The sequence below is a fragment of the Ciconia boyciana genome, chromosome 10 (genome assembly GCF_034638445.1).
Source record: "Ciconia boyciana chromosome 10, ASM3463844v1, whole genome shotgun sequence".
Classification (NCBI taxonomy): domain Eukaryota; kingdom Metazoa; phylum Chordata; class Aves; order Ciconiiformes; family Ciconiidae; genus Ciconia; species Ciconia boyciana.
This window is the reverse complement of record NC_132943.1, coordinates 26917223-26939123: the sequence shown is the minus strand read 5'-3', so window position 1 is coordinate 26939123 and position 21901 is coordinate 26917223. Positions and strand designations below refer to the sequence as shown.

The window sequence follows — 21901 nt, the reverse complement described above, 5'->3', positions numbered from 1 at the left end:
ATTGTTTAAATGCTTTTCTTTGAAGAGCCAACAGAGCATGAGAAAACAGTTGAAGAAAGATTCTTTGAAGCTGTTTACCCAGTTGAAGGTAGATTGATTAAGAATGAGAGGCTAATCCATATTTAAGACTTTTAAAACAATTTGAATCTGTGGTTAATCAAAACTCATTGTGAGATTTGCACATGCTGTTGGTTTTGTGGATGAAATATTTTTACATATTAGCATATGTGTTTCAGTGCCTTTGTGTACTGGACACACATAATATCTTCTTAAAAGCTTTTCAGATTTACTACAGACATTGATATTTCCTATCTCCAAATTTAATATTTTAAAAATTCCTATTGTAGCACATAAGGAAGTTGAAGAGGAGGAGGAGGAAGAAGAAGAAGAAGTCATTTCTACAGAACTGGAGATCTCTCACGTTGAAGGTAGATAAAATCTTTGTATCATCATGCACTCCATTTCACTGAACTTTCACGTTAGCTGTGTGTACCACGCTTTACCAAAGGATAGCATATCAGAACTGAGATCTTTCCATCTCTCTATGGCTCTACTCTCAAAAGTTCAAGGCCTATTGCATTTCTAAATCTAATTCTTCTTCATCACTGCTTTAAATAATTCTCTGAATAGCTTTTTTTGAGATGAGCATATTGTATCTGTTTGATAAAACAGCGGATTTTTTGAGATATTGTGTTTGGTATGGTTTATGGTGTTTTCAACATCCAGCATGTTGAAAGTAGCCTACTGTGATTTACCAAATATTTTTACTGTCTCCTAAGCGTTCACTACCTATCTCTTTAAAGTGCCTGAGATACCAAAGAGGCATGTTCCAGAAGAAAGAAAGCCTGTTCCTGTCCCTAAAAAAGAAGCTCCACCAGCTAAAGGTATTTCTGCTGCCCTAGTAAAAAAAAAAAAACAAAAAACCAACCAAACAAAAAAAAAACCTGCCCAAACAAATTGTCTTGCATTACATTATTTTTCATGTTTTCTTGAATATATTTATGAATTTACTCTCCTTGTGGCTTTGGTTTTGCATTATCTTCATATGCATTATTTGATTTTGCATTATCTCCATAATCTCCATACTTTCACTTTTTCATTTGTGCTATAACTAAGCTTACAGCTTGCATTTGTCTCAGTTTTGGCCCTTCTCTTTCCTAACAGTCTTGTGCTTGTTGTTTGTATTTAGGTTGTGTGGCTTTTGCGGGCAAGGGTAGGGTGTTTTTGCTTCAACAGAGTGCCATGAAAGGTGGTAGTGCAGAAATGTTAACATTGGAATTTCATACTGTATCATAGTGTCTTTCCCATATAGTCCACTGTATGTCCAAAAGGTTGTACATTGTATTGTGTTGCAGTGCTCAGCTCCTTGTCTAGGCACTATGTTCTCTAAAGCAATCTTGGATTACTGAAATCTGTTTAAGTGGTCCAAAAACTAAAGCTCTCTCACTTTGACAATGTTTTCCAAAGTGCCTGAAGTACCTAAGAAACCTGTTCCAGAAAAGAAAATTGCTGTTGCTAAAAAGGAGGTGGCCCCCCCAGCAAAAGGTACAGCATCTTTTGAATGTGGACTTTAACCAGTCCTATACTAGTGTGCTGTTTTCCTATTACTCACTTCTCAATATAAGCATATGATAAATATAGTATTTGTGTGTTATGTTTTATGCCTGTTCTCATCTATGACAAACTCAAAAGCCTTAGAAAGATTACTTAAACAATTTTTAATACCTTTAAAGTTCCTGAAGTGCCTAAAAAACCTGTGCCTGAAGAAAAAGTACACATTCCTGTTCCCACAGAAGAACTTCCACGTGCCAAAGGTATATTTAGTGATGGAGTGTACATGTACCTGTTGAATATCTTTTTAGGGTTTTTTTTGTCAGCCTGTACGTACACATGTTTGTGTTAGAAACTGATTTTTTATTTTTAATTCTCAGTGCTTATATAACAGTTTTTAAGGCCAGGTAACATACTTGAGCAGCTCTTTCTTCAGTTAAGAAATCAGTCTTAAAGCACTTGATAGGCTTCCAGAGACTGGTTTGATTTTTTTTTTCTTCAAATATATGTTGTTCTTGTCTCATACCTTTCTAAGTGTATGAATGTGTTATGTGGTGTGTCTTGATATTCTTATAAATAGATTAATGAAATTCTGTAATACTCCAATAAATATTTTAAATATAGACTACAGTTATCTTACATTTTATCTTTTTTAAGTGCCAGAGGTGCCTAAGAGAGCTCCCCCAGAGAAAAAAGTTGCTGTTCCAAAAAAAGAGGAAGCGCCACCACCTAAAGGTACACTTAAATAAATAATATTCTCTTCCTGTTATCTTAAGCATCTTGTTTATGTCCAATTTTGGTTTTGATTGTTAAGTGAATCTGGTTTTAGTTGTACTTCAGTTACATTAGCTATGTCTCTTTTGTGTCAGTTTTGTGGATAACTGTGCTATAAATGCAGTCGTAAAACACTTCTAATTCTAGTTAATTAATATTATTATAATTCATATCTCTGAAGTGCCAGAAGTACCTAAGAAACCAGCTCCAGAAGAAAAAATACCACAGGTTCCTAAAGTAGAAGAAGCTCCACCTGCAAAAGGTACAATATTGTTCACTGTAATATCATTTATTCTAGTCTTTAGAACATTGCATTTTTCTGAGCTTGCTCAGCTGTTGTGTTTTGTAAGCGAAATATGTCCCTGTGTAATCTTTTTGAATGATACATTTCAGTTACATGATGCTTTTACCAGTTTTGCACTTTATAGGTCCTAAAACTAAATACTTTTTTTTAAGTTCCTGCAGTTCCTAAGAAACCTATCCCTAAAGAAAAAGTATCTCCTGCTATTCCTAAAAAAGTTGAGGCTCCTCCAGCTAAAGGTATGCTTTGCAGTAGAATGAAAGAATTTACTGTTTCTCAACTTCTGTTTATATGTTCTGTATTGTTATCAGTCATTGATTTGTGCTTCCCCTGTGAATTCTGCTGTTCTGATCTAGTGACAATGAATCATTACAGTATGTTGTATGTGCTGTGCAATACTTACAAAAATATTATTTCTAAATATTGAATCTCTGTTATGTGTTATATGCTCAGTATTCTTAAACAATTCTTTGGAAACTTAGATTTAGCATTTTGCAACGTTGCTTTCACAAAGGAATTAGAAAAGCATACATTTAATATTATTATCTTTCAAAGTGCCTGAAGTGCAGAAGAAAGCCACTTTTGAAGAAAGAGTACTTATTACAGAAGAAAGAATATCTGTTGCCATTCCAGAGGAAATCCCATCACCTGAAGGTACACTATAAACAGACAACTGTGAGAAACTTGTGCTTTGTCTACAAGTCTGTTGTTCTAAGACCAAGATCAAAATACACAAAAAAATTGTGTTTGTTATCTTGTATGAGTTTTGTGTTGAACATTTTACAGACTTGCAGGCAGTTAAGAGCCTCCTGAGTGCCATTTACCATTTCAGTCTTGAATGCCAGGATCCCACCCCATTGACATGAATGGAAACTCTACCACTGAATACAATGATCTTCAGATCAGGCTCTCATGAAATCATAGTAAGAAGTAAGGATGTATAGTGTTGAGATTAGACTCCACTAATTAGGACTGTAACCATCCATTTGTCATACTCCCTATGAAGCTCTCTGTGGCCCTGCAGATAACAGTACTATTTCTCTCTGCAGTGTTAGCTTCTCACCAGCTCTTTTAGTTCACATTCTCATACTCAGGGAAAGTTGAGATCAGTTGTTTTAAGTTAGTATAATTCCACAAAATACCTGCTTCAAGATAACTGAAATCAACATTATGACCGTTTTTATATCCTATTAATAACTAGTCAGTCAAGACAATTTACATATTCTATTAAAAAGCATAAATGAGTTTTTAAAAGCAGATATGGAAGTTATCTAAAATATGAACATGCAAATATATATTCATATGGATACGTGCAGTGTTTGTCTCCTGCAAATTAACCTTTTACCCCAGAACAAGTTGATGTTTTCTGTGATGCAGTCACATTTGTAGATGTGCACATGCCAGGCTTTCCTTTCAATTCTTGACCTACTCTTCCCATCTTGTTCCTGTCCTTCTTACTTTCATGTAGCTGGATCAAGGAGCAACCTCTAACTCTTTGACTGTTTTTGGTCCCCCTCAGCTGTTGTGATGGGGAAGCTTGGGCAGCTGAGGTATTCTGATGGACTGACAGTTGACCATTGAAGGATATTTGAGAGATACAACAGCACACAATAGGGTACATGGGGCATGGACAAAACACACCATTTAGAGCAAATCATACACATGTGTGTGCATAGCACATTCTGTATTGTATGCGTATCTGTCATTGTCATATAGAACTTGTAAGAACTGGTCTTCATCTTCTCCATCCATCAATCCCTTCCTCCCTCCATCCACCAAAAATACTAAAACTAATAATTTTCTTTAAAGAGCAAACAGTTGAAGAATGGGCTGAAGAAGAAATGGAGGAAGTCTCTATTTCCATTCACAGAAAAGAGATTTCTGAAGGTACGACCACAATTCAAGAATACTAGGCAAAAGCAAAAAGTAGTTTTTGTTTTGTACCAAAAAGAGTGTGGATTAATATCTACTCTATTCATAAAGAAAAATTTACTACTATAAAAATGTTTCAAATCTTATAAACTTTAATACTAAGAATGTCTACAATTTCTATTACTTGCTTTTGAAAAGTGTAGTAGTTAATCCTGTTTTGATACAGTGAAAATAATGAGGTATCTCTTGGATGTTGAGAATTATCAGCCCTTCTTTTGTTTTTACACAAATTCTCTGTTGGAAGTTCCTCTTCCACCAGGTTGCCTGGATGAAGTAAAGGTCCTTCAGGATATTATGGTTCACTCTGGTTCCTCAGACCATTTCATCGTAAAATGACTAAATAGTTTCCACCTGTAATTTTATTGCTGGTAACATAATGCTGTGAAGGACAGTAACACACTGATTGACTCAATTTCCATTACAAGTGACAGTGTAGAAAGTATTTTCAAGGGATGGCTTTAGTCAAGGAATTTTCTTGGTATTTGGGAGAGAGGCTTTCCCAAAGTGAACAAATTCCAACGTTAGTGAACTAGAGGACAGAGGAATGGAAAGTGCTGATCTAGTACTTCGAATGCTGAGCATTTTCAGATTCCACAGAAATACAAGATGAGAGCTCAATCTCAGTCCCGTTTAAGTTGCTTGGAGTTTTTCCATTGGCTTCAGAGGGAGCGGGATGGTTTGAATGTAGATTTTGTAACACCAGAGGTGTCTGTTAGTAAAGCACGCTGCTTATTCTTGTCTTACAAATATTTTGTTGCTTACTAGTGCCATAAAGACAGTAATAGATATCAAATACTTAAACTCAAGTATTTTTTTATTTTACTCTTTTTAAGTGACTGAAGAAAAGTCTTACTACATAGAGGAGAGGGCAACTGTTCCTAAAAGAGAGGAAGCCCCACCCACTAAAGGTATACATTCTTTTCATTACAAAATATTGATTGTTTCATCATTCTGAGCATTATGTTGCCACTATATGTTTATCTCCATTTGTGGTTTTCTGTATTAAGGAGATGTGTGCATGTTATAGTGATACTACTCCTCTTTGTAAAACTATGTATTGTAATCTTTTAAAGTGCCTGAGAAGCATAGGAGAGTTGTCCCTGAACCAAAAGTTCCAGCTGCCTCTAAGGAAGCTCCAGGAGTGAAAGGTATAAACCAGTTCCTCATCTGGGTGATGTATCTTCAAGGGGATTATGTTTGTCTTACTGTCTTATTTGTACGTGTTGACGTGGGTAGTGTCTGCTTCCAGTGGTGAATGGTTGTCTCATATTCCATCTTGTACTACGAAAAGTATTGTTTGTGTTAACTCAGTAAAACACATTGTGATGTAGTAGACAAGTACAAATATTACACCTTAATATTCTTTCTCATCTTCCTTCTCATCTTACTTATTTTGCTAAAGTTCCTGAAGTTCATAAAAAAGCAGTTCCTAAAGAGAAAGTACCTGTCCCTGTGCCTAAAAAAATGGAGGCTCCACCACCAAGAGGTATATCAGTGTTTATTTCTGTTCAAAAAAATGGGGGTTTTTTCTGCATTCTGTCTTTAACATATATGCATGTTGATAAAAAATATATCTCATATATCAAATTTCTTCAACATTAAGCATGGACCTATGTCCATTTGTCTACAATGTGGCCTGTGGCCTGTGTCTTGATGAGATTTATGTGTTATTTCATCTTTTATCTTATGCCTGTTGGTGAAATCAATCAAATTTTCTAAAGTTGCACAATCTTTTTTAAGAACCTGCAGAAGAACGGGTGCCCACTTTTGAGATAGAAGTTGAAGAACCCCCATCAACCAAAGGTAAACAAACTGCAAATATTATTATCATGGAGATTTTTTTGTTTGGCTTTGCAGTATTTGTGCTTAGGCATTTTACTTAAATAAATTTTTGTTTGTTAGTATCTGTAACCTCTGTCTGGATCTTTCCTTTCTTTTGAGTATTTTTTCATCTTTGTGCTATGGCTGTAAAGTACACTCTTCTGCAATGTCTCATTTTTGTTGCTGTTGAAGTTTGCTTAGCACTTTCATTTTAAAAAAATCAGATTAAGTAGAAAAAATTTACATATGTCTGCATTTCAAATATCACAATTAAATGTTCTTACACTTATTATTTTTAAGTGACTGAAGTACACAGGAAAATTATCACAGAAGAAAAAGTTGCAGTTGCTAAAAAAGAGGAGGCTCCACCAGAGAGAGGTATATAATTTTTCCGAGCTACATAAGGGAAGTTTTGTATCAGAATGCTGATTTATATCTATAATGTCTAATTGTCTAACACAAGCTGTAATGTTCAGTGTTTGCTGTCTTTTATTTGACGTGAAGAAATGTCAAGTGTCTGCATTTGTGTTTTGTCATCTGATTATGTTCATAAACTGTGATTAATTCAAAATCTTTTAAAATAAACTTTTTTTAAAAAACTGCCAGCAGTGCCCAAGAAGCCTGTGCCAGAAGATAAAGTACCTGTTCCAATTTCACGGAAAGTGACAGCTCCACCAGCTAAAGGTATAGAAGTTCTTTTGAAAGTAGAGAAGGCTTCTAAATATCAGATGTCCATGTCCATCACACACACCATCCTCCTGGTTAATCAAATCCCAGTCCCTCTGACTTGATTATAAATGAAAAGGACCTTTGTCTTCTCCCCTGCAAAAGACTGCAGAAGGTGACAGAACAGTCACCCACCTGCATTCCTTGCATTTTCTAGCCACTGTTTAACTTCATTTATCACTCTGGCTGCTTAAGAGCTTTGGAAAGCTGAGTGAAGACATTTACTCAGTGAAGAAGTTAAATAAATACAAACACATTTAGAAAAAAGCTATCAATGTTTTATAACTGTCAATATTCAGTGAAGGGTTTCAAACTTACAAATATGTCTTCTGTTTCTGTGATTTTCTTGTGTTTGAAAAGTGATTTTGTTATGTATCCTGTATGTGTGGTGTTCTGTGGTTTAATTACATTTCTGAAGAGCCTAGAGGCAAATTATTTACATCTTACTTTCATCTCAATCATTCCATCTTACTTTATGATGTGTGAATATGCTGTTTGCTTTTTGATGTGTTTTGGTCTATATATCTGTTATTCTAATATTATATGTATTATTTTAGTAGATATTATTTTAATATTTAATTATATTTCTGCTGTTACTAAAATTGCACAGTGTTTCAAAGTGTCTAATTTATCTGGGGAATTTATTCCTGGAACCCCCCAAACCAGTAGTCTTCAAAATACTTAATGCATATCTAGCTACTATGCATTAAAGCTTCAGCTGGTCATTTTCTCTGTTAATTTTAATGTCTTTATGCTTGTATGTCTGGTGTGATTGTTGTGTTTATTATAAGTATCTTTGCTATGTAAATGTGTACTATTTCCCCATAATTGTTTGTCCATAATTCTTTCGTATGAACTTCAGAAAGCGTGTGATTTCTTTTAGAATTTAGTATTCTTACAATTACTATCTTTAAAGTGCCAGAAGCACAGAAGAAAATTGCCAGAGAAGAAAGAGTATCCATTGCTGTTCCAAAAAGAAAAGTGTCTCCACCACCAGAAGGTACTCCTGCCCATGGATTAATGAACAGACTGTCCTCATGCAATACCACCAGAGCTTCAACCCTGCTAGTCTGGCACCTTTCTTGAAGTTCTAATGTTAGAATCATAGAATCATTTAGGTTGGAAAAGACCCTTAAGATCATTAAGTCTATCTGTTAACCTAACACTACCAAGTCCACCACTATGTACCACCATAGTCCCAAGGGAACCTTAACAGAGTCTTTGAGAAACAGTAGAGACATATTTTTCCCAATTACTCCGGGTGTGGGAGGAATCAGGAAACAATAACTAGTTTTCTAAGAAACCCCAGATAGGATATCTATTATTGTACATGATATTGCACCAGAGAAAAATATTAACGTTAGACTCTGTCTTTGAAGTACCAACAGAAGAAGAACACTGGGCTATGTCAGAGGAAGTATCCATTTCTCTTCACACAGAAAAGGAGATTTCATACACAGGTATGAACGGACTAAAAAGATTCTATGTCCAAATTTACATCTTGTCATCTACTTTTAACAAAAAAAACAAAACAAAAAAAGACAACAAAACAAAATTTCATGTCCTGTGCAGATCGCCAGTTTATCCTGAAAGTCAAGCTTGTAGAATACCACAGGAGAGTCTTCCATTCTCACAAAAGGCTTAAATCTTTCCTCCTGGCTTACTGCTGTTGTCATAGTGGAAGCCCAACCATTTCACTAGGTCATCCTTTGCAAATCTTGCTACCTGTCTGACCTTTGAGGGGAAACAGGGCACCCTTTTCCTTCATTTATATCAACATGCTTTTCTCTTCTGAAAAGAAAGCCTGTCCCTTCCTGTTCTGTGACAGCAATTCCTCACCTAAATCTGAAGGTCAGAGAAAAAACCTTTACCTCTGCTGTTGCCTGCCTGGCTGAGATACTTAGCACAATCCCATATATTGGACCTGCCAGCTCAAGGGCTTTGAATAAAGTCCACAGCTTTGAAAGAAAATTCATTGCTCTATTATTTTTGGAGGCAATCTATTGATTTGTGAAAAACAAGCCACAAGATGCCTCATACTTACTACTTTCAGATCTGCTGCTGTTGATAAACAGCATTGTCATAGTCATATCATAAAAGATTAATACAATCACATCAGTGTGAAGTTAAATAATCTAGTCTCTCTATTGGAGAATGATGGGGGGACAGGCAGATCATGAGTACTAAGAGGAGGATGGAAGAGAATCTTTGACTGGCTTTCTGTAAGGCAGGAGTATTCAAGGCTGGTCTGGAAAAAAAAGGGTCAAAGGACATTAAATGCAACAGTTCTCCCATGGGATACCAAATAGAGGTGTTGTAGCTAGGACAAAAGAATCCAAAGGAACCTGAGCTTCCTGGCAAGGGCACTCATGCACAATGCAGGGTTTTTTATCAAATCAACCAAAGTTTCCAGTTCCAATCAGTTTTAGTTTAAGATTTCAAATTTGCATTTAATTAGACCAGAGCTCTTATCCATTGTCAGTCACTCACAAAGGTTTTCTCTATGTGCTCCCTCATCTTCATCTAGACTTTCCTATGCAAATCTTTTGTTACCAGTGATTGAGGACTCCTGATCTATTACTGAGGTAGTGCAAAGTGTCACTGCTGTGGAGAGAAGCTTCCACAGAGGACAGTGGGATTTACTGATTCTGTAATTGGTTGAATTTGGATTTTGAGTTCTGCCCTTTAGCAAGCTTAACTTCACTGCTGGCAGCAGTGGATGAAGCAGGAATCATATCAGTTGCTCATACTGGGATCTTGAAATGTTTGTTGTTACTTAATTGAATAGCAGCCTAATGGCTTCCATAATTACATGTCCAGTGTGAATAAGCACACTTGCCTTTTACATATCAGCCATGTATTTGTAAGATATCTTTTTGTGTTTCTTGCCAAGAATATTTTTGCTTTTAAACAACACTTTTAAAAATTCTTAAATGTACATGTACTGTATCTTTTAAGTGCCTGATGTACCAGAGAAGGCTATCATTGAAGAAAGAGTACCAATTTATCCTCCTAAAAAAATGGCAAGACCACCAGCCAAAGGTATACTGGATAGAGTATTGAAATATGGTATAAATATTTTCTGTGTCTTGTATGTTCCATGTACAGTGAATACTGATTTGTTTTCTATGGAATGTTCTTCCTTTGGTTTAATTCTTATTTGAACATGCCTTGTGATCCTTATTATTAGTAAGATCCATGTGCTAAATTTTAAGATTCTTTTAATTGATATCTTTTTAAGTGCCTGAAGTACGCAAGACAGTTGTCCGAAAAGAAGAAGTGTATGTTGAAGTTCCTCAGTATGAAGAGGAAGAAGAGATTCCAAAATACGAAGAGGAAGAAGCCACTAGATATGAGAAGGAAGTAATCCATTACAAGGAGGAAGTCCACCATTATGAAGAAGTTAGTCACTATGAGGAGGAAGTTCCTCAGTATGAAGAAGTTCCTCAATATGAAGAGGAAGAAGTCACCAGTTATGAAGAAGCAGCTGCTTATTATGAAGAGGAAGTTCCTGAATATGAGGAGGAAGAGTCAGAAGTTCTCCAGTATCAAGAGGAGGCACCCCCACCAGTTAGAGGTATATTTTAATTTTAGGATTTGTATGAGAAAAAGTAGTATCTTTTCATTCTGTTAATGTACCACTGTTTTCTTTTAATATGTTCTAGTGTGCTTTACAGTGTGCCTTTTTTCAAGATATTTAATTATTAGTATATAGTGTAGAAAATGTGCGATGGCTGTATGTCTACTCTTTACTACTACCTCTATAAATTTAAATGTTCCATGTCATACATGTTCATTACTCTTTCATATGAAGTCTGTATAACCCACTAAGAAAATTTTACTGAGCTTTATTTCATACTCATCTGGGGTCCAATTTTGTTATCAGACTGTGCTTGAAATACTTAGAAATGTTCATGAGAATTCTACAATCACAGACATTGTGATTCTACATATGTATTCTAGATATGTTTATCTAGAAAATAGGTAGGGTACTTGAAAATAAGTGATTTAGGAACACAAGTCACATCGACTTCCTCTCAGAAATCTTTGAAAACCCTATAGTTGTTGTTTATTTATTTCTTGAAGGGAATAATATATTTTCATGGAAAGCAAAGATATAAAAGTTCTATTAAATTGCCATATTTAAATACTCTTAATTTTAGGTGGTTTTCTTAGGAATAATTTTTATGGTACTGGTGTAATTTTCAACATTGTTAGTACAGGATGAACATCCTATTCACTACTTAGAGAGAACAACTAGGTCATGCCAAGATCTTGGTAATAAAGCCTTTCTACATCGTAATATAAAGATATAGATTAATAATATCCAATTTTCTAAAATTACATAATCATCTAAGAGTACTTAAAAATGTATGTTTTCCAGTCCTGATTCAAATCATTCCGTAGTGTCTCTTCCCCAAAAAGAAGCTAATTTGACTAATTAATGAATGCCAAAACTATATTTAAAATTGTTTGCACTAGAATTTTAACACATTAGCACATTTTTCCTAGTAAAGAAAAGGCCAGGCTGTACACTGCAAAAGCCAGGTTAATCCTGAACAGGAAGATTAGGGTTAGCTAAAATTTCCTTTGACTCTATTATAGTAGTTAAGTTTAATTCATATGTGCTCCAAACTTTCTTCACTATGCTCAGAGCCAGTGGGATTACTCTCCTGTCATTGTAAAACTTGTATGGATATTTCTGGGTTTTGGAGTACAAAAAAAGTTAACATACATTTTAGTTGAAACCTTTGCCTCAGTGCAGTTAAAGGGAAAATCTGTTGATTTCAACAGAGTCAGGATTTTATTTTTTTCACCTAAGTAAACCACTCATAAACATTGCCATTACCCAACAAATTATATAAACTGCTGGGTACTTATAATGTGTCCATAATTCTGTGTTTGAAGTAAATCAATTGATAAACTTGATGTGCTTGCTTTTTACATGTAGAAAGCACTGGGAAATTTCTGAGGAAGAAAATGTAATCATCAATATATATTCAATACATATACAAAATTGGCTTATTCAACATGATCAGATGCAACCTATGACATGCCTGAGAAGCATTAGGATCGTAGCTCTAGGGGAAAATAAGGAGAAGTAGTAAAACCACTAAATGTGTAATACAGCAATTAAATAGTTGTTTATTAGGATGTTTGTAATAAACATCCAAAAATTGGAGGAAAAAAAAATGTTGATTTTGCAAGTTTCCCCACCATGACACTTCTTAATCTTCTTTAATAGCTGGTTCTAAAAAGTCAAACTCTGTCTTAACTCAATCTTTCGATCAGCAAATAAGCCCTTAAAGTTAAAAACATTTTTATTCATGGCCTCAATGACTGAGCAGGGAGAATGGACAGAATAGCAGCTAATATAATGTTTGCTATTTTATTTTGTCTTAATGATCAAACCATGTTAAATCATAGCTGTATGTTTTGGGTATGTATTTGTGATGCTTGCTTGCACTTTATGTTCCTGTTGTTTTAGAAGTAAATACCTAAAACATTAATGGTATCTTTCAAGTGCCTGAGGTTCCCAAGAAGCCTGTTCCAGAGGAAAAAATACCTATTCTGAAGAAAAAAGAAGCTCCTCCAGCAAAAGGTATATATTGTCTCTTTATGTTAGCAGACATCTTCTGAATATGTAATTCACAGTATTTTTCAGATGCCTTACTTGGTCATTACTTTTTTCTGTTCTTTTTGGAGGGGGCTTTTTGTATGAAATGTTTGTGTTGCTATCGTTTTTGTTTCATTTCTGTTTTGAATAGCTTGTGGATTATTTTTTAACCAAAATAATGTTTTTGAAGTGCCTGAGGTGCCAAAGAAACCTGTAACTGAAAAGAAAGTCCAAGTGCCGAAGAAGGAAGCTCCCCCAGCTAAAGGTATATGAACTTGTAATTAGCTGTGATCAGAAAAGTCTTCTATATTTCATTTATCTTCTCACTTGTGTTAAACACTAGGATAGTAAAAGGATTGTTGCTCTTAAGAATTGTGGTTCTTTTTGTTTATGTTCAATTGTTTAGTGTCACTGGCTTGTACGTCATAGTGTTTTAGGTTCTTATGCCAAGGTCAATTTACAATAATATCTTACTAAGTTCCAGAAGTGCCAAAGAAGCCTGTGCCAGAAGAGAAGGTTCCTGTTCCTGTACCAAAAAAGAAGGAAGTTCCACCAGCCAAAGGTATATCAGCTTTTGACTGAATATGTTAAAAAAAAATTTTTAAAATTGGTCTTTGTTCACCTTTCCTCTTTAACGTAATGTAGAGTGACGAGAGTTTTCTATTCTTGACAGTTCTTCTTTGTCGTTCCACTTTATTGATTCATATCATTGCTCTTTACCTTATGGTTCAAAAATGAAATTCTTAAACTACAATAATATCTTTAAAGTGCCTGAAGTACCAAAGAAACCTGTGCCAGAAGAGAAGGTACCCGTCCCAGTGCCTAAAAAAGTGGAAGAACCTCCTCCAGCCAAAGGTACACCAGTTTCTGGTTCAACTGTGTAATTCTAGTTTTGTTTCTTCAGCTTTAGAAGACTGCAAGTAACAATCCTATTCTTCACCCTAGTGTGTTTGATACTGAACCACTCACTGACCTATGTTTGATCAGGACACTGTATTGTGTCCGTTTCTGTTAGTCATGGGTGTTATGCTTATCCTACGCTTTGAAAATTTCTATGTTTGTGTCTTATATTGTCTCTGTCTTTCGGATCTTATATATCTAAATTATTTAAAATTACTTGCTGTTTTAAAAACTGATGCTCAAAAAGATAGACAATGTACCTAAACAGCCAGACTTCCCCCTTAGCCTTACTACGCCCATTTGTAATGCTGTAGTCTGTATGTCTGTAAGTTTACATTTGTGCATAAATCTGTGGATAAAATCAATGTTATCTTTCATATACAATTAAATTTTACCATATTTGTGTAGTTATCTTAACATCAGTTATACATTTATCATTTTACTATGTTTTATGTTACACTGAAAATGAATTTCTTAAACAAAAATGTCTTTAAAGTGCCTGAAGTGCCCAAGAAGGTTCCAGAAAAGAAAGTACCTGTCCCTGTACATAAAAAGCCAGAACCTCCACCAGCCAAAGGTATCTCTTCTTATAACTGAACATGTGGATGATGCTTCTTATTGTTTCTGTACGTTTGTTATTTGAACTTAACTGAAGTATTGTAGCAGTTTGTGACAAATGTACTTGTTACTTCATACTCTTTAGCTTCTGTGTAAGTTGTCTCTCAGTTTCTGATGTTGTGTCTAAGTTTTCTACAATTAAATATTACCTTTGAAGTGCCAGAAATACCAAGACCTTCCCCTGAAGAGGTACCTATTTTTGTTCCTGAAGAAGAAGAGGAAGAGGAAGCTGTTCCAGAGATACCAGCAAAAGGTACACCATTCCTTCTTGAAAATCGTCAGAGAGCTTTGTTCAGTCCATTAAAAGATCTTCATCTCTATTGCTTGTTTTAAGCTGGATTTAAACCTTAATTATCCTTCTGAGGGGAGTTTTCTTCATCTTATTGGTCTTTGTGGCTTTGTTCCGTGGTTTTAGTAGTTTTGATGCTCTAAAAGTAATTGAAAATTTCTTATCAAAACGATATCTTTAAAGTGCCAGAGGTGCCCAAGAGAGCTGTCCCAGAAGAAAAAGTACCTGTTGCAGTTCCTAAAGTAAAGAAAATTCCACCAGCTAAAGGTATATCACATTGTGGTGTATGCAGATAATTCCTCTCCCTTACATTTTCATATTTCAGTGGAACCTCATTTTAACAATCGATTTATACTCATGTAAAGTCAGATCCTTGGTTCTAGCACCCTGCTGCCCCACTGTAGTGAGCAGTACTAGGTCTCAGGCAGGGCTTGATTGTCTATTTTGTTACTGACTTCAGTGGGCTGAGAATCAGGCCTTCAATGATCTGCTTGTTTTGCATTTTAAGTGATTGCTGTGAATGAAATAATTCATTGTGATACCATTATTCACAACTAATGTTTAAATTAATTTAAATTTTGGTTAAACAAAATACCTGGAATAATATTTTATGGGCCTTTACCTGGAAATTCTTCAACTGGGGAGATCATTCTGACATGTATCTTGAATGTATGCTAAAATCTCAAACCTTTTAGCTAAACTTATATAAAAATAAAATCAAATCACAACCGACCACACAAACAACCAGAAGATATACCCTAAATGTGAAATTCAAAGCGGAGGCCACCCTTTGGTGCTGAGCAAATTCTACCTCAGCAGCTGAGTTTTTTAGAAAAAAAATGAAAAAGCAGACACTGGAAGTTTTTATGTAAAAAATTAGATGCTAATAATCTTCTACAACCTCTCATTTGTAGCATATCTTGGTAATATTTTCCGTTGGCAATGATGCTATGTAATTAAGAATTGGGCAAAAAAGCTAATCCTCATATAACCCTTATAACCCAATTGCACTTTGCTGTTTTCAGGGAGTGAAAAATAACTAACAGAGTTTCCCTTATTTTTATTACTATTGTTACTTTAAAGTTCATGTCCTTGTGTTTTATGTTATGAATTTTTCTTTGTGATGTTGTGAAAGTAAAGTTCTTAAAATAATATCTTTAAAGTGCCTGAGGTGGCAAAGAAAGTTGTGCCTGAAGAAAAGGTTCCCGTTTTTGTTCCTGAGGAAGAAGAAGAGGAAACTATTCCAGAGGAAACTGTACCAGCAAAAGGTACATGATTCTTTCCTGCAAGTTACCTGTGAGATCTTTTGGGTTCATTAAAATTCATCTTTATTTCTTGTTCTAAGTTGTATGTAAATCTTAATGATCTTTTTGGGGAGCTTGTGATCTTGTTTCATGTTTTTTTCATGTTTTTAATGCTCTGAAAGTAATTTTAAAATGTGTTTGCAAAATAATATCTTTAAAGAGCCAGAGATTCCTAAGAAACCTGTCCCAAAAGAAAAAATACCTGTACCCAGTCCTGAGAAACTGGAGCTTCCTCCAGCAAAAGGTACATAAATTAATACCTAGGAAAACAATGTGTTGTTATTCTCATTCAGTGTCTCTATTTATTTTATTTTGTTATTTATGTTAGTTTTGTGTCCCTGCTGTCTTCCTGTATTGATGTCTCAGAGTGCCTGTCAAATTCCTAGTGAAAAATAAGTTCTGAAATTATTTGACTTGTTCAAGAAGTCTGCCTACAGATAGAAAGTGTCTTTGTTTTTATTTCTGTTTCATCTTTAAAACGTTTAAAATCTGCAGATCAGTTCTTATTTCATTATGTCTGTTTGTATATGTTTTCTGTTGTATTTCTCATACTACTGGCAGATGACATTCTTAAAATAAAATAATGTCTTTAAAGTGCCTGAGATGCCTAAGAAACCTGTTCCTGGAGAGAAAGAACCTGCTCCTAAAAAGGTGCCAGCTCCACCAGCCAAAGGTATTGCAGTTTGTAAATGCTGTTATCATTAATAGATAACATTCTTCATACAAGTTGAGTTTAGTAAGGGACATTTTGGTATGTCTGTCTTGTATTATATTTGTCACTATACTATTTTTTTGTTTGTAAGTTTCTGTTCTGCTTTTTGTAAGCTTCTGGGTTTGTGTCTATTTAAAAATGATGCAAAAGAACACTGAAGTTAGGTCCTATCTTTAAAGTACCCAAGATGCCTAAGAAGGTTGCTCCTGAAGAGAAGGTACCTGTTGCCCCCCCTGAAAAAGTGGAGGTTCCAGCTGCAAAAGGTATATGTACTCCTGAGTATAATTAATATTTACGCTAAAAATACTCTTGACCTTCTTCTTTCTAACTTTTGTCTTTGTTGTATGAGATATCTGCTTGTATTTATGTTAAAACTCTTCATTATCAATGTTTGCATTGTAGAACCATAAAGCTCTGTTTCTTGTGCTTTTTTACTTATACTGCTTTAAGGTGTTTTTTTAAAATTCCTAAACGAAATCCATATCTTTAAAGTCCCTGAGGTGCGTAAAAGAGCTGTTGCAGAAGAGAAAGTGCCAGCTGTTGTGCCCAAACCCAAAGAACCAACACCGACTAAAGGTACAGATATATTTGTTCTTATTCCTCCCAAACATTTGTTTTTCTTCTTCACTCCTAATATCTTTTATAATATATATACTGTTTCAGGAGCATGTTCTTATATTTTAATGTAACTTATGCTTGTGGTTATCATGTACATTTTCTGTTCTATGTGGATTGTCTTGACTAACTGTAAAAAAAAAATTAAATAATTGTAAGGTAGTAACAGTAATACTGTTTCTAAAGTGCCTGAAGTATCCAAGAAACTTGTCCGGAAAGAAAAAGTCCCTGCTCCTGCTCCTGCTCCTGCTCCTGTGATGGAGAAGTATGAGTATACATATGAAGAGTATGAGAAGTACGAGACATACGAAAGTATTGAAGAGTTTGAGAAGGTTCAGGAAACTGAAGAAGTTGAGGCATATGAGGAACCTGAAGAACCTGAGAGATATAAGGAGATTCAGGAACAGGAATATGAGGAGGAGGCTGAGGAGAAAGAAGATGTCTATGAAAAGTATGAGTTTAAGGAGAAGGAAGAGGTCTATGAGAAATACGAGGAGGTATATGAGGAGGCTTACGAAATCCAACCAGCTATAGGTACATCAAGTCGTGATTTCTTTATTCTTATAGCTTGTTGAGTTCCCAGCTACTGCTTAAGCCTCCTTTGGGTGTTTATTTATATTTTTCCCTGTTTGCAGTCCTGTCTGTGTCTGCTGCTGGTAATGATAAATCCATTCAAAGATTGTTTCTCTCCTACTCCTTTCTAAGGAATTCTTCCCTTCAGAGTGGAATGGGAGGATTCCCCATCTGACTGCCCAAGAGTGAGCTAGTGTAGATATGACACAAGCAAACTAAATGATAATTTTCTGATGCAGTTCAGATTCAGCCTGAATTAAATATTTTTATGTGTCAATATTTCTTTCTTTTGCCCAGTTTAGCTCCTGTGAGTTACAAAGATGTTAAAACTCATGTAGGACCTTCCTTCTCATCATCTAAATTTATGATCATAGGATCCCTCATGCCAAACAGAAAGTGCATCTAAAATGTGCCAGAAAGATGTACGCTGATATTCCTTAGCTTTCATTGCTCAAGAACTCTGAGATAAGTGGCTGTTCACTTGTCTCTGCATAAATGATGAGATGGTTCCTTTACAAATGAGTGATTGCTCTGCTTGCTGTCTTTGTATCTCTTGTAATTCCTCATAAATAACTTAAAATCCATAATGAAATATTTTTTTAAAGTGCCTGAGGTGCCTGAAAGACCTCTGCCAGAAGAAAAAGTACCTGTTCCTGTTCCTAAAAAAGAAGCTCCACCAGCTAAAGGTACATCAGCTATTAGATAAATTTAAAAACACAGCCTTCTGCCTGAGTCTCTGAATCTGCAAATCCAGTAATTTACCTATTCTGATTTGACTGCTAGACTCTTAACTTTCTTTCACAGTACAGTCAAAGACAGGGATTAAGTTACTAAAAAAACAGTATTTCTTTAACAAATCAAAACTGAGAAAAATTACCTTCTGAGGACAAAGGAAGTGCAGGCAGGACCTTCAAGATTTAATTTTTGCTGTCACAGTATTAGCGACATTTTATAGCTAATCATCAAAAACAAACAGATCAATAAATTAATAAAAGTCTGTTGAGCTATAGTGCCATATCAGTGAAACTCTAGTTTCCTACAGAATCCTAAAAATCTAAGACCTTCTTCAACCTAATGATGTGCTGGAGTGCATATAATCTTAATAGGTATTCTCTGTATCAGGCTCTACAAAAGATAAGTATCATGAATAGCAATTGTCAGTGGATGCTAGTAGAGTTTCTGTACTAGTCTGGAGGTCTGTAATTTTCTGTTCAGAGCACTTAATTTGCCAGAAATTCATTTTGTGCTAACTTTTATATTTGTTTCTCATACAAATGATTAGAATGAAATCAGTGGGAAAGGGGGGTTTTTTTGAATAAAGTCTTGGAGTTAGTTGATAGGAAATTAAAACATTACCATATTCCCAGCTGGCATTAATTAGAGCTGATAGTTCATGAAACCTAATTGTTAAAGCTTATCCCAGTCAAAAATTCACCCAACAAGATCAGTGTTTTTCTTTCAGTGAATAATGAAGACTCTAGCTATGTGAATCCAAGCAAAATAGTCCAGATGGGTGGCCTGCAAGGTCACCACTCAATAACAATTGAGGACATTGTATTTTGTATTTTTCTAAATCTTCTGACTCTTGCATTGTTTGCTTTTTGTTTAACTTCTATTCTTATATAATATTCATACTGCAAAAGTTCTTAAAAACCCACCAATTTCTTTAAAGTGCCAGCAGTGCCGAAGAAACCTGTTCCAAAAGAAAAAGTACTACCTGCTGTTCCTAAAAAGGAAGTGACTCCACCAGCTAAAGGTATACTTACTCTGTATTGTCATCCTGAATCATGAACTCTGATTTCAGTCTTTTGTCTTCATCATTTGTTGAGAAAGATGTGCATATGTTTTATGTCCCCACAGTGGTTTTTTTCAACTGTTTGTGATTGAGTCTTTTCTTGCCTGTTGGTTTCAAGTCATTGTTGAAAATATGTGAGAGTTGCTTTAAAAAATGTGTGTTCTGTCTCTAAGCTACATCAGAAAGTAGTTCAGAAAGAAAGAATATTTTTGTTTTTTCTGAAAAGGAAGGAGATTCCACCATCCAAATGTATGTCCATCTTTCAAGAGTATTTTTTTAGTATGTTATTCTTCTGTCTAATCTTCAAAATTAACATAGATGTTCTTTCAGGAAGCATTTAATCCTTTGTTTTTTCATGAATCTTCCCTGTTAGATTTGCTCTTCTTTCTAACTTCTTCCAAATAGTTTTGAAAGCCCTAAAAGTAAATTATATCTTAAAGGGCCAGCTGTTCTCAAAAGAATTGTCCCTGAAGAAAAGAAAGCTACACACACACCTGAAATAGAAGTTCCACCAGTGAAAGGTAAAGGAACCTTTGATATGAGATTCTATGGAAAGGAAATATTTGTATTCTCAACTAACATCTTCTAAAATGGTCCTCATGTTCTTTAGACTATGGCAAGAGTACCTAGTCTCTAAGTGCAGATTCAACTCTCAGTGATAAATTGAAAACTCTGAGGCAGACATTTCAGATATGTGCTATACATGTGCTAAATAGAAAATACATTGGTTTATGATTGAAAACATGCTGAGGGGGTATCGCTACTTACACTACCAGTATGTAAACCTTCAGTGCTTTTATATTTGTAATATAGTTGTGAATTTAGTTTAAACTGGGGTTTTGAAGACAATACATTGGTCATGATATTGGTGGAGAAGTAATAGGGCAAGAGCTAGTAAGTTAAAACCATTAAAGCTGTTACACATATCAGAAGGAAAAGCAAGACGATACAATGAGAAAAGCAAATGGCTTATGCTCTTTGAGAGCAGAAACTATAAATTTCTTCACATAATTAATTGTTCCAGGAAGACAGTTATAGAACTGTATAATATTTCATTCTCGAAAAGGCACAGTATTTGGGACCTCAAAAGAACTTAGTTTTCTGGGTTTATTTCTGTATGGAATTTTAAAAGTTGAAAATTATTTTGAGGTTACTAAAAGAAAGCTAATATCTTTGAAGTTCCTGAGTTTCATAAGAGAGCTGTCCTTGAAGAGAAAGTACCCACCATTATTCCTAGAGAAGAGGAGCCTCCTTTGTATGAAGGTACATCAATGACACATCTACTACCAAGCAGTAAATTGCAGAGAATATATCAATTCATGCTCTAGATTGTTCTGTAAAATATGAGACATTTTCAATTCATTTTTTTGAATTATTTAAAAGTAACTTCCAGCCATGTCTTTGACAGCCTCTTTCCCCCCAAATTTAGTTATAGTTTAGCATTTTTTAAATGTTCTTTTCTCCTCTATTAATGGAAGAAAGAAACATAAATAAAAGAGAAACTAAGTTTCTGATCTGGGAAAGCACTTTAGCCACATTGGACCAAAGAAATGAACTTAAGTAGAAACTTGTTCAAGAGCCATCCTGAGTAAGACTTAATTAATTTTTGAGCTGCAATATCAATAGGTAATGCCAGATGAGAACATGTGAAATTCAATTACAATTTTATCTAATACACAGAACTAAGTAACTAGAAAATAAAATGAAATATTTCTGTAAAGTTGTATTTTACTAATTGGGAATGGTCACTTCTAGCAATAGTAGGTAAATGATCAGGCTGAAATGAGATATTTAAATAATTTATGTTCAAAGAGCTCTTTGTCTATATACACGTCTGCATTTTTGCATTATAAATTGTCTTTCTAATCTTGTCTTGTAAATAATATTAAAATATTTATAATAAACTAATATCTTTAAAGAGCCTGAAGTTTATGGAGAAGTTCCAACAGAAGAAAAAGTCCCTGTTATTATTCCTCGTGAACCAGAAGCTCCAGCAGCTAAAGGTACACCAACTATTCAAGCAATCTACAAAGCAATACATTCCCTACAAATTAGTTATTCATCTTCATTATTCCATTTGTGTGCTAATCTGTTATTTAATGTGTTCATTCTAATGTTTCCTTAGATGCTATGTGTCTGTCATTGCTCCTTTGTTACTTACATTTTGTATATTATAATGTTCTTCAAAAAATGTAATATCTTTGAAGTACCTGCAGTGACCAAGAAAACTGTCCCACTGAAGAAAGTACCTGCTGCTGTACCTGCAGAAAAAGCTCCTCCAGCTAAAGGTACAAGACCTCCAAATGGATTTTGTCTAGCCTCTTTCAAAAGTGAGGTATCAAGTGAGAAACCCAACATGCTTGTTTTTCTTGA

At 34.8% G+C, this 21901-nt stretch overlaps 1 protein-coding gene across 1 annotated transcript in view; it reads left to right on the top strand.

Annotated features, from left to right (window-relative positions):
- TTN (titin) overlaps positions 1 to 21901 on the top strand; it is a 245382-nt gene that overhangs the window by 92048 nt on the left and 131433 nt on the right. The window contains exon 112 of the mRNA XM_072874311.1: positions 348 to 428. Coding sequence (XP_072730412.1) covers positions 348 to 428 — 81 coding nt within the window. The remainder of the gene's footprint in view (positions 1 to 347; positions 429 to 21901) is intronic.